This window comes from Falco peregrinus, chromosome 13 (genome assembly GCF_023634155.1).
Source record: "Falco peregrinus isolate bFalPer1 chromosome 13, bFalPer1.pri, whole genome shotgun sequence".
NCBI lineage: Eukaryota > Metazoa > Chordata > Aves > Falconiformes > Falconidae > Falco > Falco peregrinus.
Window position 1 is genome coordinate 16,108,267 of NC_073733.1, and position 13,357 is coordinate 16,121,623.

The 13,357-nt window shown below is 40.3% G+C and overlaps 2 protein-coding genes across 6 annotated transcripts in view; one reads left to right on the plus strand and one right to left on the minus strand.

The window, feature by feature from the left end:
• FHL1 (four and a half LIM domains 1) overlaps nt 1-1,962 on the plus strand; it is a 33,038-nt gene extending 31,076 nt beyond the window's left edge. For 2 of the 3 annotated variants that reach the window (XM_027780202.2, XM_005232763.3), the window contains exons 5-6: nt 55-241; nt 998-1,962. In XM_027780202.2, the coding sequence (XP_027636003.1) occupies nt 55-241; nt 998-1,155 (345 nt within the window). In that variant the 3' untranslated portion in view covers nt 1,156-1,962. The remainder of the gene's footprint in view (nt 1-54; nt 242-997) is intronic. The other variant, XM_005232764.3, reaches the window with a different exon arrangement.
• Nucleotides 1,963-2,722: 760 nt separating this feature from the next.
• The window catches only part of MAP7D3 (MAP7 domain containing 3), a 47,008-nt gene continuing 36,373 nt past the window's right edge, over nt 2,723-13,357 (minus strand). For 2 of the 3 annotated variants that reach the window (XM_055817855.1, XM_055817854.1), the window contains 8 exons: nt 11,321-11,456; nt 10,021-10,201; nt 8,781-8,885; nt 8,462-8,515; nt 7,591-7,684; nt 6,941-7,139; nt 5,550-5,845; nt 2,723-3,154 (listed from right to left, as the gene is read on the minus strand). In XM_055817855.1, coding sequence (XP_055673830.1) covers nt 3,138-3,154; nt 5,550-5,845; nt 6,941-7,139; nt 7,591-7,684; nt 8,462-8,515; nt 8,781-8,885; nt 10,021-10,201; nt 11,321-11,456 — 1,082 coding nt within the window. In that variant the 3' untranslated portion in view covers nt 2,723-3,137. Of the gene's footprint in view, nt 3,155-4,622; nt 5,846-6,940; nt 7,140-7,590; nt 7,685-8,461; nt 8,516-8,780; nt 8,886-10,020; nt 10,202-11,320; nt 11,457-13,357 lie in introns of those variants that run through there. The other variant, XM_055817853.1, reaches the window with a different exon arrangement.

The following is a 13,357-nucleotide window of genomic DNA, read 5'->3' on the forward strand; positions in this document are numbered from 1 at the left end:
CTCTCTTTCTCTCCCTCCCAATTATAAAACGCATCTCTGCTCTTTGCCTTCTAGCCCATCACTTCTGGAGGCCTCACTTACCAGGAACAGCCTTGGCATTCGGAGTGTTTCATTTGCTCCAACTGCAAGAAGCAACTGGGCGGGAAGCGCTTCACAGCTGTAGAGGATCAGTTTTACTGTGTCGAATGCTACAAGGAGTGTGTTGCCAAGAAGTGTGCTGGCTGCAAGAATCCTATTACAGGTATGTTGGATTAAATGCAGCTTTGATGGCAGTGGGTGCTTAAGGTCAGAACAGCAATCCCCAATGACATGCAGCTCAGAGGCTGCTAACACCAGAAGCAGGTCTAGTATCGCAAAGTCCAACCCCAGCAATTCACATGTGATCCCACCAGAAGCCACATGCGCTTGCTGGGAGGAGCCTGAGTAACTGAGCTCTTTGCACACCTCAAATTTACCACCTTCAAAACTTCTCCGACTAGAACGGCTCCCAACTTTCATGTCTAAAAAGAGCAGTGGTTTATTGCCCCAAAGTGACGTTTGCTTCTGATGTATCTTACAAGTAGCAGTTACTGGACTACAAAGCTGTGCCCCGAAATGTGCACACTATCCTGCCAGTCCCCTGCGACGCATTCCATTCTGCATTTTAGCGCATGGATCCGAGCCCATACCAACCGGTAGGGCATTTAGTCCAACCTGTCCTTGCCCTACATCTTGATCTTTCCTCCAGTTTGACTGTTTCCTGGAGAAAAAAAGATCCAAGGGACAAATGTTATTGGAGACACAAGCCACACAAGCCTTATGCAAAGCTGCCTGTTCCTCTAAGAGCAGCAAACGATGTGGTTCAGTTGCGATATTGGCTAGTATTTTAAGCATGCAAATATGGTCTGCAAGACTACAGAAGCACAGGACCCAGTAAGAATGGGATCTGCTGTTTGGTGGGCTAACCCAGCCAAGGGAAAAGCTACTATCGCCGTCCTATAATTGTTTTCTCTCCTAGCAGGATTTGGAAGAGGAACCAGTGTGGTTAACTACGAAGATGAATCCTGGCACGATTATTGTTTCAAATGCACAAAGTGTGCCCGTGGTCTGGCCAACAAGCGCTTTGTTTGCCATAATGGAAAAATTTACTGTGCTGAGTGTCCCAAACGACTGTAACGAGCAGACAGCAACTGCTGTAAAATGGATGTTAGAGCCCTGCTTTCCAAAGCAGTCCTGGTAAAGGAGCAGGTTTTTGCATGTTAATGATTTTAACTTCTTCCATTTTAGTACAAAAACTAAAGTAGCTTCAATACACTTGGTTTGACTTCTGAAGCTCCTGCAGTACAAAAGCATGTAGCGCTGCAAAAATCTAACTTTGTTTCCAAATAACTCTTCGTGTAAAAGCCTGAAATGCCGTTAGATTTAGCATTAGAGATCTCCATAACCTGCGTGTGGCTTAAACTAAACCAAAGCTAGTTTAAAACTTGTCTGGTATCCGTTTAAGCTTGGCACTTAAATGAAGTGGGTTTGACAAGGCATGCACCTCAGCGATGTAAAGATTGCACCCAGGATCAAACAGATCCATTATTGTGCTTTTACAAGCACAGGTACATTACATACATCACACCATTAACAGCAGCTCAGTAACACGTACTTTAGCTTACCCTACCATACCAAATTGCACCATGTGTATGGAACGGCTTCATTTTACATATAACAGTGTTTTGGTAGGATGACTCAGCTTTAGTTAAGTTTCCATAAAATTGTTTTAGTCTTGATTTCCGCATGGTTTGCGCATCAGCTTCTTTTGTATCATTGTTTAAATGAGGCTGCCTACATACAATTATTAATCCATTAATAAGTAGTAAATCTTTCAACTACAACAAAATGCATATGCATTTAGAAGTGCCTTAAAAATAGCTCTCCTATCATGTCAATGTATGACTTACCATTTAATAAAAGTGAGAGTAGTGCCTACTTGGAGTCCTACAGTCTGGAAAACTGTTTTTTCATTTTGCCGTCTTACACGACTGACACCTCTTATGGCTGAGCTGCTGATATCAACTCTCATACACTGAAACCGGCAAAGCAAGAAGTCAGCTGTTCTGCCATAGCACCCTTAAATAGCTGAGGACCAAAGCAACAATTTCCATAAACCAATTCATTTTTTTTAATATATAACTGACATGGGACCATCTGCCAGGAACAGCTTGTGTGAAAAAGCCCTTTGGAGAACATATGTACAGCCACTGTCCATACACAATCTACTACCCTTCAGCAAACCAAACACTGGTTTAAGGGGTTTTTTTCCCTACAGTTGTGAAATACAGAAACGGCTACCAACTGGATGCTGTTCCAGTCATTCCCTTTTGTTCACAAGCACCTCTCTGAAACAAAGAACCCTTGCAAGAAAAACAAAAGGCAGGCAGATAATCACTGCTCCACTTACCGTTAGAACAAAAAGAAGCTGGTACTACAAGGCAAAGGCTTACGGTGAAAAGCAAGTTAAAGAATTCATCAGTTATGAACACATCATCGGCATATACAAACGCAGCAAGGTCTGAAGGTGTTAGTACAAATACCTTCCCAGCCACACAAACGCAGCTGCCAAAGAGGCTGCTAGTTCTGGGAATCTGCAATGTGGAGCAGTTAGAGCAGTACCAGAGTACATCTCAAAGCAGGTCAGCATGGCAAGGGGTTGGAGACTCCTAGTAAGGTAATGTTTAGCATTACAGAAATAAAGCATTGTTCGAATGCAAAGTTTATTTAACAGTGCGCACATATTTACATAGAGCTGTAACAGACCATCCAACAAATATCATCAGCACAGAAAAAAAATATTGGCATTTTTTTGTTAGAATGATTGTCTCTGCCAGAATGAAAGAGCTATCATACAAAAATACATTTTTCCTTTTACCTAAGGCACTGCTCTAAAGTCTAAAACAGTTCTACTGTATTCTGAATAGCGAACAGCAAGAGTAAGAGGGCTGAGGGTTTCCTATTGTAACTGCGATGTCCAGGAAAGAACACGTTTAGTTCCAGCAAAACCATTTGCATTTAACCACTGAAAACACAGCTGCCATTTGGATGATTCATTTGACCTGAAGTATCAGCCAATGGTTTTTAGCAGGATTTGAGACATCTATTCTTTAAAGTAATCACTTATCCAATATATCTGTTACAGGAGACATAAGAACAAAACCGCATTATTACTTTTAGTAGCAATTTTCAGAAGACGCTTAGTTAATCTCTTCATGCTGTAAAGAGCAGGCAAGTTTAGGTTAAATAGATTACTTAATGCAGGCTTTAGGAGAAGGGAGATACATATGCAGCTTGCAGCCACCGTTACAAAGCTAGAACAAGAACACTTAGAATAATTAACATGAACAAAACATGACTTCAGTGGTCTAATACTGTTATGTACACAATAAAATAATACTTCTGTAAGTGTAGATAAATTTAAATAAGTAATTCAAAAAGAAAACATTTTTAAAAGCGTGACATGTTGAACTGCACTGTGACAGACACATCTAGGTACTCAACATTTTGGTAATATATTAGTGCACATGCTGTAGAACGTTTTGATGTCTGCCAATAGATTAAAACATTTTAGTGATGGTACAATACTGCATTTTGAAACTGCCAATCTTATCACATTAGAAAATTGGCAATTTTTCTTCTCCATTCAAAACCAAAGATACTTAATTTTCCATTTTTAAATAGAACAAGAACCAACAAGCAAGAGCAGCTTTAACACACACTTAACGAGTCTTCTGTTTCATCAAGTGCCATCTCAGGAATATGCAAAACCTGGCCAGTAGCTAAGTGGGGAGCCTCCAGTGGCATGCTGCTGTACACGATACCGACACGAATAGACTCTAATGGGCTACTGTAAAGTCTGTAAAAGGGAAACAAGTGGTATCTGAACAATGACATCTTCTCTAACAATTAGCTAAACGAATGGAAAAGGAACATCAGCACAGTAGATTCCCTGAAAGGTTTCAAGGTGCAAATTAGAAGTCTGTCATCCCTCCCCTGGTGGTTTGGTTTTTTTTTGGTTTTTTTTTTGTTTTTTTTGCAAACTTGAAGATGGATAAAGGTAAACAAGCAGCTTTTCAAAACAAGGCCTTCGATACTTGATAAAACACTGGATTACTGAAGTGCAATCATATTTCCAGGTCTCTAGTGTTCACAGTTCTGTCCAAAGAGCAAAGAGAAGAAAACATTTAGCCATCATAACTGTGTGTATGCCACATATGTCTATCATCGCTGTCAGAATCTACATCCAGTGAGTGAGCACAGAACCACTTGGTTACTTACGGCTCAAAAATCAGTGCAGTAGCTTTTCTTTTTTTATATACAATTATTAGTTTTCAAAGTTACGTACAGAATTCTTAAACCATAACATGGTCTAAACATTTAAATGTCTAAACATTTTCAAGTTCAAAATTAAAAGGCAACACTTTCTTCACTAAAAAGTTAATTATTTTGATCAGAACAAAACGTGATCAGCAGTGTCACATTAAATCTGTCCATTACCATGGCCCCGGTTAGTCGTGTCCTCAAGGAAAGTCTCGATAAGGCTATGTCCATGGGACTAAAATTCACAAGACGCAGAGTGACAGAGGAGACTCGGGAAACAGTTCAGTCTAGAAAAGTGCTACACTTTAATCAACAAAAGTGCTACACATCATTTAAAGAAAATGTGGAGAGCAAGTCTTGGTTTTTTCCACTACCATTCATTTCAACTGTTCACACAGCCATTTACCTCACGGAAAGAGATCTCCTGCTGTGAGTATGTCCATTTGGGGTTTAGCTCCAACACCAGACAAGTTCAGTCTTACAGAAACTACCTTACCGAAGCCTCTCTGACATGCTATGCTGTACTGCATCAGGGTTCGGCTTCTCAAGTATACGTGGCTTCAGATGCAGCCCCGCTTCTTTCAAAAAATTCGGTATATTTTGTATGCAGCTTTCTTACTCCTCCCACAATGTAACACAACCGTCTGTGGAATTTAAGGTTGGTGTTACCCCCCTCAGTGAAGTGAAAGACTATTCTACAGTAAGTAGAGAGGACAGCTAATACCTTGCCAGAGCCTGAAGAGACCTTGTAAGACCATGCAGGTCAGCATCAAAAAGTTACAGAATGCGCATAGGATTGGAAAGGTCTTGTCTGTAGAGTTACATCAGACACCTTTTAAACTGTTAGCATCTTCAAAAGTAACACGTGCCTTTTTAAGATATCTCAGAAGAAGCTTAAAATACAACAGATGGGTTTGAGTGCTGGTAAGAGATACAGGAGCTTCACAGGGGCTCAGCTCTGTCTTTGGAAGAGCCCTAATGTCAAGTCTTAGCTGCTGTCTACAGCAAGTCCCTAAAAAGGCATCAGTTGGTGACTCCTTTTGACAGAATTCAAGCTACAAGCACTAAAGAAAGAGCCTTCCCTCCAGCCTACACATTGGAAAAAGTGCCCTGAAAATAAGCCGTAGTTAAGGCAAGGAGAGTAAAATGCAAGGAAGTTAATTACCTAGCCAGAGGAAGAGACAGACAGGGAAATCAGCTTGGATTACCTGATGAAGCATCTATAGGTTTGGTCAATGAATTCACTGCACCATCTTCCTCAAAAGCCAATTTTGGACTAGAAGGTATTGTAGCAGCATCATTCAAGTTTTGATTACAGTTACCAGCAGAGATGCTGTCCGAGCTTAGTTTGGCTGACTTGGAATGTACTCCAATGTCAATAAACTCCTCAAAAGTCCACGAACCAGACTTTCCATTAAGATTCTGGATAAGTTCAATTGTACGATCAGCTTCATTAACACCCAACTTCACTGAGTCATCAATAACCATTTCTTTTGCAGGGTGGCTAGAAAAAAAAAAAAGAGAATGGATACTTGTATTACAATTTCTACATGTTTAACCTTTAGCTTGATTACAGGCCAGCCAATTAGCAGTCTGCATACTTTGCAAAGCACTGAATATCCTGAAGGGCGTTCCCAGACAAGCTCCTCCATCTGCCATGCAGGACCTCCAAGAGCCAACGGGGAAGAACAACTCGCCAACATATAGCCACCTTTACTATACTAATAGCTCTCAGGTAAGATCTGGCTCCAGAAATTTGGTAGAAGCAAGCAACAACTTTAAAGTCCTGCACCATTAAATCTCCTATTTCAGTACTGTGCACTTTTCCTTTCTTCTCCAGCTAGGACTTTTTTAAACACAAAACCGAGCCTCAGAAGACTAGCAATATTTAAAATGGACTCAAAACCTAAACCTAAATCAGAGTGATCAATTTTCATTCGTTCTTAAAAAACCATGACAATGTGTATATTCCATGACTGGAGGAACGGTATTAATTCACCTTCACTTTAAAAAGAAGAGTTCACAGTGCTAAATGATTAGCATTTAGATGAGCAAATGGAGCAAGCATCAGAGGACAGATTTTCCAGTAGTAGACGGAAATGCTTTATATTCAAAAAAATAAAATTTGAAAGACTAAAAAAAAAAAATCCCATTAAGGGAGGCTTTTGTGTTGTATCTGGTGTTTCAGTGCAACTGGAACTGTTCTAGAGCTTTTTTTAGGTTATTCTTCCTTTTCAGCGTTGTTCCTCTCCCTCGAAGAGAACCACTAGCCATTGCAAGGGAAAATATTTCAAGCCAATACCATTCTTTATAAATAACACTGCCATGTTGCTGGCTGTGGGTCTCACTTCTTAGCAAAGCCAGTACTGTTAACACGGTGCCATCTAAACAATTCTCCTGAACTAACTGCCTCCGTGTGAAGCCATAAACTGACAGCATGCACACACCACATGCCTGGAGCAAGCCAGAGAAATACCACAAAGCTAGCGGGGCGCAAAATTTGAGGCAATGCTACATACGGCACTAAATTTAATTTAAACTGAGAGAGATTTCTTGTGTAATTGATCTGACAGTAAAGCAGCCACCCACATAGACTCACCTGGAATCCTTTAATTCAGTAACAAGTAAAGACCCCTCATCACTTTTCAAATCGCCTCCATTCATAAACACTTCACTGGCCTTCAACTCTGACACATCTTGTTCCTCAGATTCTGTAGAGTTCAAACTATGCGTGGTCTCTAAACAACCCTCTGCCTCCCCCTTGGCTTCCTCAAGTAAGTCAACGCCATTTAGCTTTCCTGAAAGGGGGGGGGGGGGGGGAGAAAGAAAATAAATAAATAAATCCTCAGTAACAGAATTGCTATTCTAAATGAATAAAATACAAGTGCCAAAATGACCTTTCCTAGCCAAAACTCGAGGCACTTGGCTTCAACAGATCCATTTCTCTACAGACAAGCTGCCTATAATGACATGAAATGTGTTTTCCATCTTTAAAAATACACTTGTAAAATGAAAGCATTCTGCCTTCATTTCACACTCAAATTATTTCTGTAATCATTTTGACTGTCTCTTGTGGTACAGAACAGGCAATGATCTACTCTGTTAAAGCAGAGAGCCCCCCTAGCATTCCTGGGACTTGCGTCTCAGACCATCACATCGCTATTACATGAGCGACTTTTTTAACAATGCTTAAACATCACTGAGACACTGACGGCCACGTAGACCTGACTTTTGATCAAGTTTCCTTACCTTGTTGATCAGGCTTCTCAAGACCCAACTCTTCCTCCTCTTCAATATCCTCTCCTTCCATAGCCTCAGAGGCAGACTTCCCTTCATTCTGCAACTGAATTGCCAGAGAGTTATTTGAAATAAGTCACTACCCTCCAGTGTTCCACAAATTGGTGAAATCACAGCTCCCACACAGGACTGTTCCGTGCCCAGCAGTAAGGCCACACTAGCCCAACGGCTAACAGACGATCAGGTCACCCAGCGACACACACTCTGCTGAGTCAGGGCCCGTAAACGTGTGGGACCCACTTCTATCACCTACCTATGAACTATTCCTGAGTTCCTTTCCCCCTCATTTCTCCAAGGTATGTGCTAAATATTTATGATTTTCAGCTATATGAAGACTTGGGTCTTCAAATGTTCGGAGAAGAACAACTATTCCTCAATATATACATAATTTACCACAAACTCTAGGTCACTAACAAAAATATATCCCATTTACTGTAGCAATCCAAGAGGCATGCAAGACTTGCTTTAAGCAAACAGGTGAAGCCAGGAACTGAAGTTTTCTGGGGAAAAATAGCCCCAGTAGAATGCATACGGTTTACTACCCGGTGGGTTTTTTTAAACCAACCTGCAAGTGGTAACGCCGGATCACATTGTTTCTATATGCCTTGAACAAAAATGCATCAAAGATTTTTTTTGTCAGAACAAGCAAAGCAGAAGAATGTGTGTGCAATGGGAAGCTACTGAGAATTATTCTGGTGCACCAGAACTTTGCACTTCACGTGGAAGCCAGTTTGTGTAAGGGTAACAGAGGAAGACACGATACAAGGCAAAGCCTTCTCTGGGAAGGGCCTATTCTGTCATAAAGATCCAAACAAAAAAGTACCTTGGATTCATTTTGATCTGATTTTCGTGTTCTTTTCATAATTTCTTCGATTCTCTGTTAAAACAGGGAAAATATTTAAAATGACATAGAGAGCTTTGTATTTCAGGATCCTCGTTTAAATTTTCATCACAATAAATTTTCATATTTCATAAATTTACTACTTTATTCACTGTTTTTAAAGCTTACAAGCTAGATTCAGCTTTTTTTAAAACATACGCACTACTTCTAATTAAATGCATCTGAGACCATTTGCCTGTGCAGTTTAACACTTCAACCACTATGCCAGGCTGAGAAACTCCCCGCTTTCAAAACAGCGTACCTTTTTTCTTTCAAGCCTTTCCTGCATATTTTGCTGCATAATTCTCTCTCTTTCCAGCCGCTGTCTTTCAGCCTCTTCTTGAGCTTTTGCTTCAGCTTCTTCTCTCTGAAGGTAGGACAAAAAGAAGAAAGCACCCAGTGCACAACTCCTTCTCAAAAGTGAAAAGCAGAGCTGTTACAGAAATTCTGGTTCAACACAGACAGGAACACCAGACAACCGCTATTAATATTAACCATACATTGCAGCTAAATGCCAACTACCCAGCTACTGACATGAAATATATATTACTACGACATTCAGAAACTGATCTGAAAAGAAAAACTATGCACAAGGCTATACTGTCATTATGCAAATTTTTTGAACGTTGTTGAACTACTCAGGATTCAAACTATACCTCAGGACGAAGATTTGTCTAAGGAAAATTTATAAACTAGACCGCAATTGAATTCCAAATGTGGCACGATTAACTTAGAAGCCTTGGCAGTCAGGTATTACTACCAAGATACTTGGTGCTGAGTATCTTCTGTTCCTTCTACACTGGAAGAACTGTTCCAGTATGACTGGAAAGACGACAGGAGCATAGTTAACACTCTGAGTAACTGTTATAAACCTAAATAAGCTTTTAAAGAAATGTTCAGACCCACGTCAATGGTATCCGTAAGACACAGCTCTTTTAACACAAAGAATGTAATCTGCTTTTATTTTCAAAATTAGTCTCATTTAAAGAAAGTCCACTTTCTGCAAAACAGCTTCCTTCAGCTGGAAGGATGCCTTTGTAAAGTACACAGACAGCAGCCGTAGAAAACTAGTAACCAGAAAAATGGACTCCGAAACACTACCGATCTTTCTCTTAAAGAAATCAGAGCAAGCCAAATGACTTTCCAGACAGACCCCTTCTTTATAATCCGTAGCAGTAAGCTGGTGAAGTGGGCTCAGTACAAATACTTTACATATGCAAAATAGCATCCCAGATGGCAAAAAAAATTTCCAAAATATGCTTCTGCCCCGCACATGAATTTATTAAATGCTGGAAAAAACCAACCCCACAACATAGACTAGGGCAAGGAAAGGACTTCAAGACATTCTGAAATCCATCTCAGACAGGATGAACTCTGCTTTACATCATTCCTGACAAAGATTTGTCAAAACTGTTCTGTGAAGAAAAATCAAAGACAACCCCCTCGAAAACATGTCAGCAGCTTGTGTGAGGAACACAGTTGGAGCCTACAGATAAGCAGACCTGGTGTTGAAGCTCTGCGAGTTTTTCCTGCTCTTCCTGTTCCCGGCGGATCCTCTCTTCTTCAGCCTGTCTTTGTTGCTCTTCATAAGCCAGTCTCTTTTCTTCCTCCTGCTTGCGGAACTCCTCCTCCCGTCGTGCCTTCTCCTCAGTTGCTCTCTTGGCCATTTCTTCTTCTCTGATTCTAGTGTTTCCAAAACACAGGTTACCGACTGGGTATTCGTTTCTTTACAAGTGTGTATGCACATGAGACAGATGAGGAAAGCAAGAAAGTTTTAAGTTATCCAATCACAAAAAACCTGCATAAAGATACTTCCTGGTGTGGATTTACAAATGCCACCACCCAGACCAGTCAAAGGAAAAAGCAGAATAACTTGGAAGAAAGTCTCTACAACTACATAAACGTTCTTTGCCAAGTAAGTCAAGACCAAGGCTGGTTGCACCGACTGACTGAGAACTGGATTAAATGACAACTATCTAATAAATGCCACCTGCATCCATGACATGAATGAGGCTTTTAATCACCTGCCAACCAAATCCAGTTGGATTTCCTAAAAGACTGTTTCTTCTATAGTCTGAATTCCGGAGATATACTGGAGGTGTACGCTCCAGATCACGCAGACATGCACAACAGATCTGATGACATATTTCTGATAAAACATCTATAGCAGACTATATGCAAATTTATGACAGTTTTAGACCTATGAGTGGAAACAGTCAACAATCTGATGTTCCATTGCATTCACAGAAGCACAGACAGGTGAACCCTGATCTGGAATAAAGTTAGTCAGCACAAAGTTAATAATTTATTTTAACAACTTCTATGTAGTGAACCAAACGCACAGTGGTATCTTACTTTGAATTACTTGGCTGCACCATTTCTGATCCAGATTTTGGTTCACTAACAGGAGGTGTAATGTACCATCAAACTACCTGCCTGAGTTCAATGGAAAGTTCAATACATAGAGGCTGACTACTTCAAGACAAACACACACAAACCAAACACAAAGTGGTGTAAAAAGCACACTCTAGTTTTGAAATAGAAGCACCAGTGGTGACTGGAAGGAAAAAACAGCTGTGATTTGCACAGGGATCATGCGTTACATATCTACTGAGATACAGATTAACGATACACACAGCAACCTGTCCCAACTCTGATGGTGTAGTGCCCATCTCTGCTTCAGGAACTGCATTAAGCTTAAATTTAAGTTTCTGTAAATCTTAGGAAACATGTACAGCCATAGCGTCCACTCCAAGCAGACCCCACCACTGAAAGCACCCCTTCCTTCTCCTGAATTGTTACCTTTCCTCTTCCTGTCTCTGAATTCTTTCTTGGTCTTCACGCTCTCTTTGCTCCCGTGCTAGACGTCGTTTCTCTGCCAAGATTTTAGCAGCTTCTTCAGCTGTGGTGGTCCCTGCTACTGTTTTGCTACCTGATTCTGCAAAGGTTAAAAGAAACTGATGTTAAAAAGCCCTAGTAACTTAAAATTAAGAAAGACATTATCACTATGAGGTGGGATCTTTCCTCTGCCCAGCTCACCCACTATCTTTTTGATCAGTACTCGTCACTCAGTGAATATGCCCTGGATCTAACGGCCCACAAGAGCCAAAGGGGAGTCCTAAAGAGATGAGAGCCACAACATCTCACTGACACTGAAATAAACCCAACTCATTTCAGCCACACTGATCCAGTCATATTCCAGGCGATAAGTTATTCTCCAATTCCCACGGTACTTAGAAACACGATTCTGAAAAGAGATATTTATTCCATAACACTTAAAAACATTTAAAAAAAACGAAAAAAAACCCACAAAACCAAACCTGCTTTAGGATATACACTTAACTTCGTACACATATCTACCTTCTAAAAAAACTGAACACACATAGCCCTAAAGAAGAAATACTAGTTTTTTTGATTTCTCGTTTCATAACATTAATATTCATGCCTTTATATTTATAGAGTATCTTATGGTGCAAATAATCACCATTTTATCTGGCCCTGAAGGCACATACTGATGACTTCAGTAATACCGTATTTCTACACATTTTAGCAACAAATCAATTTCCAATTTACATGGAGATTAAAACAGCTCCAGCCACTAAGTTAGTAGATATTTGACAGTCCTGCAGCTTATGTTTCTTCATGTCCTGCCTGGTGTTACGGTGTCGGAACATCAGAGATACTATTATTATAAATTAACATTAGGGAAAAAACAACACTCCTTGTCATCCAGTGGCTCTCAATGTATATTGAAAGAACTCTGATTTTTATCAGTTATTCCCACTCTAGAAATATTACTGTTTGAATGTAACTTAAGAACTCAGCATCTCGATATTTAAAGATTTGCTCTTGATGTCCGTAGAGCAACGGCATCATAGTGTTGGTGAGAGCCTGCCCTTCCTTCTGATATTTCACAAATCAGCACTTAGATGTTTGCTTAACATTTATAAAGCCTTCAAGTCAAGGTAATCTTAATGAACAATGACATCAGGGTTTGATTGGTTATTTTGCTTCCGACCTAAAGACAAATCAATTCAAAACACAATGCCATCATTATGAACTTTAAATACCTGAAAAGCTGCTTAAGCCCCATGGACACGTAATCACTGCTTGCAGCTGTAGGGCATAATTACACAGAGTGAACCCTCAGCAGCTGAATCACGGCACTGTTTCGTGCATAAAAATTGCTCCTGCAGTCCTAGGAAAAGCATTCCAGCACTGATGGGAGTGCAGTCACAGAGAAGTTTTCTAATATTTAGATTTATCCATGCTGAAAAAGAAGCATGTCCCCAGAACACGCATTGCTTCTGATTTGGGCAAAAATGCAGTCACTTTGGTATAAACAAGAATAAGCCACGACAGTTCCAAATTTGAACTCAGTCAAAAGGAATCTTCCTCCCTGAGCAGGACAGACCACTCTGCGGTTACAAGGACCATTAGCAGGATCCGCCCGCTCATGACTTGCACATGCTTTTCCTCCTATATTCTGCATTTTTTTTAATTTAAAGTAGGGAGGTTTCATTTAGTGCTGCCAGTATACAACCGTGAAGAAATCAAGAAGCCTTTCTTCCCCTCTACCTCTTGAATGTCTTGCCAGTTTAGACTAGTCACTTTTTACAGCACAGGCCATCTTCTACTGTGCACCTGCACAGCAACCCATGCAGTGGTCCTCCTATTTTAATGCTACTGGAATCTCATCAGGTGTATGAAAATTTGTTGACATTTAATGTCAGGTTCAATCTAAATGGAACTCAAAACTGAACCTAAATAAGACAACTTAATCCTTAGCAAGAAGCCCTAAAGGTTTTAGGCTTTTAGGTTATAGGGTTATAATGTGAT